The 1,579-nt window shown below is 34.5% G+C and overlaps 1 protein-coding gene across 1 annotated transcript in view; it reads right to left on the reverse strand.

Annotated features, from left to right (window-relative positions):
- The window catches only part of ERMARD (ER membrane associated RNA degradation), a 16,494-nt gene that overhangs the window by 10,934 nt on the left and 3,981 nt on the right, over positions 1–1,579 (reverse strand). The window contains exons 5-7 of the mRNA XM_031058778.1: positions 1,305–1,394; positions 777–874; positions 125–261 (exon numbers count right to left, since the gene is read on the reverse strand). Of these exons, the coding sequence (XP_030914638.1) occupies positions 125–261; positions 777–874; positions 1,305–1,394 (325 nt within the window). The remainder of the gene's footprint in view (positions 1–124; positions 262–776; positions 875–1,304; positions 1,395–1,579) is intronic.

Below are 1,579 nucleotides of genomic sequence, written 5' to 3' on the forward strand. Positions count from 1 at the left end.
GGTATCTTAATTAAGATTTAATCTTGGAACTCTGGGAAATGCATTATTTTCAACCATGCTTTTGGACAAGGAAACAATAGCAAATACAGGATAATAAAAAAATTGCTAGTGGTTAAATACTTGCCTGGAAATGCATCAAGCTCCTCTAAGCTAATGAAGATCACATAAGGTCGATGTACTAAAACACCTTTAGTTTGCAGAAGATAAGTCTGTAACAACTGACCCAATCCTGCAGTTAAAAAGAGCAGCATAGCACAGTATCTAGGGAGAATACCAAAATATATTAGAAAAGCTTATACAAAGAAATTTTCCTGCAAAGAACCAACATTTGTGAGTTAGGAACAAAGGGGTTTTTTTGCTTTTTTTAAAAACACCCAGAACGTACTCTCCCCATCTAAGCAGGAGCACTTAATAATTAATTGCATTCATAAGCATGAAGAAACGAGTAGAATTAGATAAAAAGCATTACTGTATTTTACATTGGCTGCGGTTGCTTCTCCTTCAACCCCATTATTCTGTCTTTTGTTCCAAGCTACTCCTCATGGCCCTGACTTAAAAAAATATCTTCCCTAACAGTACCAAACCCGCTGGACCTAATAATGGCCATCTTTGTAATGGCTGAAGTATACTATGGAAATCTATTTCCAAAAGAAGCAGCAGCTGCAAGTGAAATTTCTTTTCTTTCCCATAAGAGAAGTAGGTGGTTACTAACCACTTTCCAAGAACTCACAAGTCTGACTGGTAAGAAAAGGAGTGTTCTTTTCCTGGTAACTTACTTGGCAGGAATTTCTTGTGGTGATGCAAATCCATGCCACAAAACATTACGAAGGTTCAAACCATGTGGAGATCCAATGAATACCCTCAGTACATTCATCTAATTAATAAATAAAGCAATTACTGCATGAAGAAATCTATTATTCTTTGCCTTTCTTACCCTTCTTACTTTTATTGCCTTTCCCTGGCAGAAAAGTTCAGAAGTTATTAAGAAACTACAATGTCTGTTGTCAAGATGACTGGCCACCACTTGTCACAGTAACAGAAACTCTTTACTCGCAATTCCCAGTATTCTCTGAAGGAGAATCTCTCAGCTTATTTGTACAGAATCTAGAATATAATATGGGAAGAATCAAACTAGCTATTAGATATCCCAAACAGTTATGACAGTCAAACAAATGAGATCAAATTTAGCTCTTACTTCTTGTAGTAAAAATCCAGTGTAATTTAATGCAAATTAACACAAGGTACATTTAGTAGGAAGAAAACCATCTCAGTAGTTATTCCTTATTTCAAAACTATGTACTTACTACAGCTTGTCCAAAGACATCTGCAAGCTGCTCAGATGCAAGCAAATCTCTTAGAAGGAAAGGACAATCATCACCCTTAAGTAAATACACCTATTAAAAAAAGAGCAGAACAGATAATAAATAATTTATTATACTTTGTATTTCAAACATATACCTTGACTATTTTACCCAATAACCATTTTGGTTATTGTAAAAACACTAACCAAACAAAACCCACTAAATCCTTAAAAAGGCTTTAAATTCTGTAATTTCATGACAAATTAAAATTTAGGCAA

Source organism: Geospiza fortis, unplaced genomic scaffold (assembly GCF_000277835.1).
Source record: "Geospiza fortis unplaced genomic scaffold, GeoFor_1.0 scaffold381, whole genome shotgun sequence".
Classification (NCBI taxonomy): domain Eukaryota; kingdom Metazoa; phylum Chordata; class Aves; order Passeriformes; family Thraupidae; genus Geospiza; species Geospiza fortis.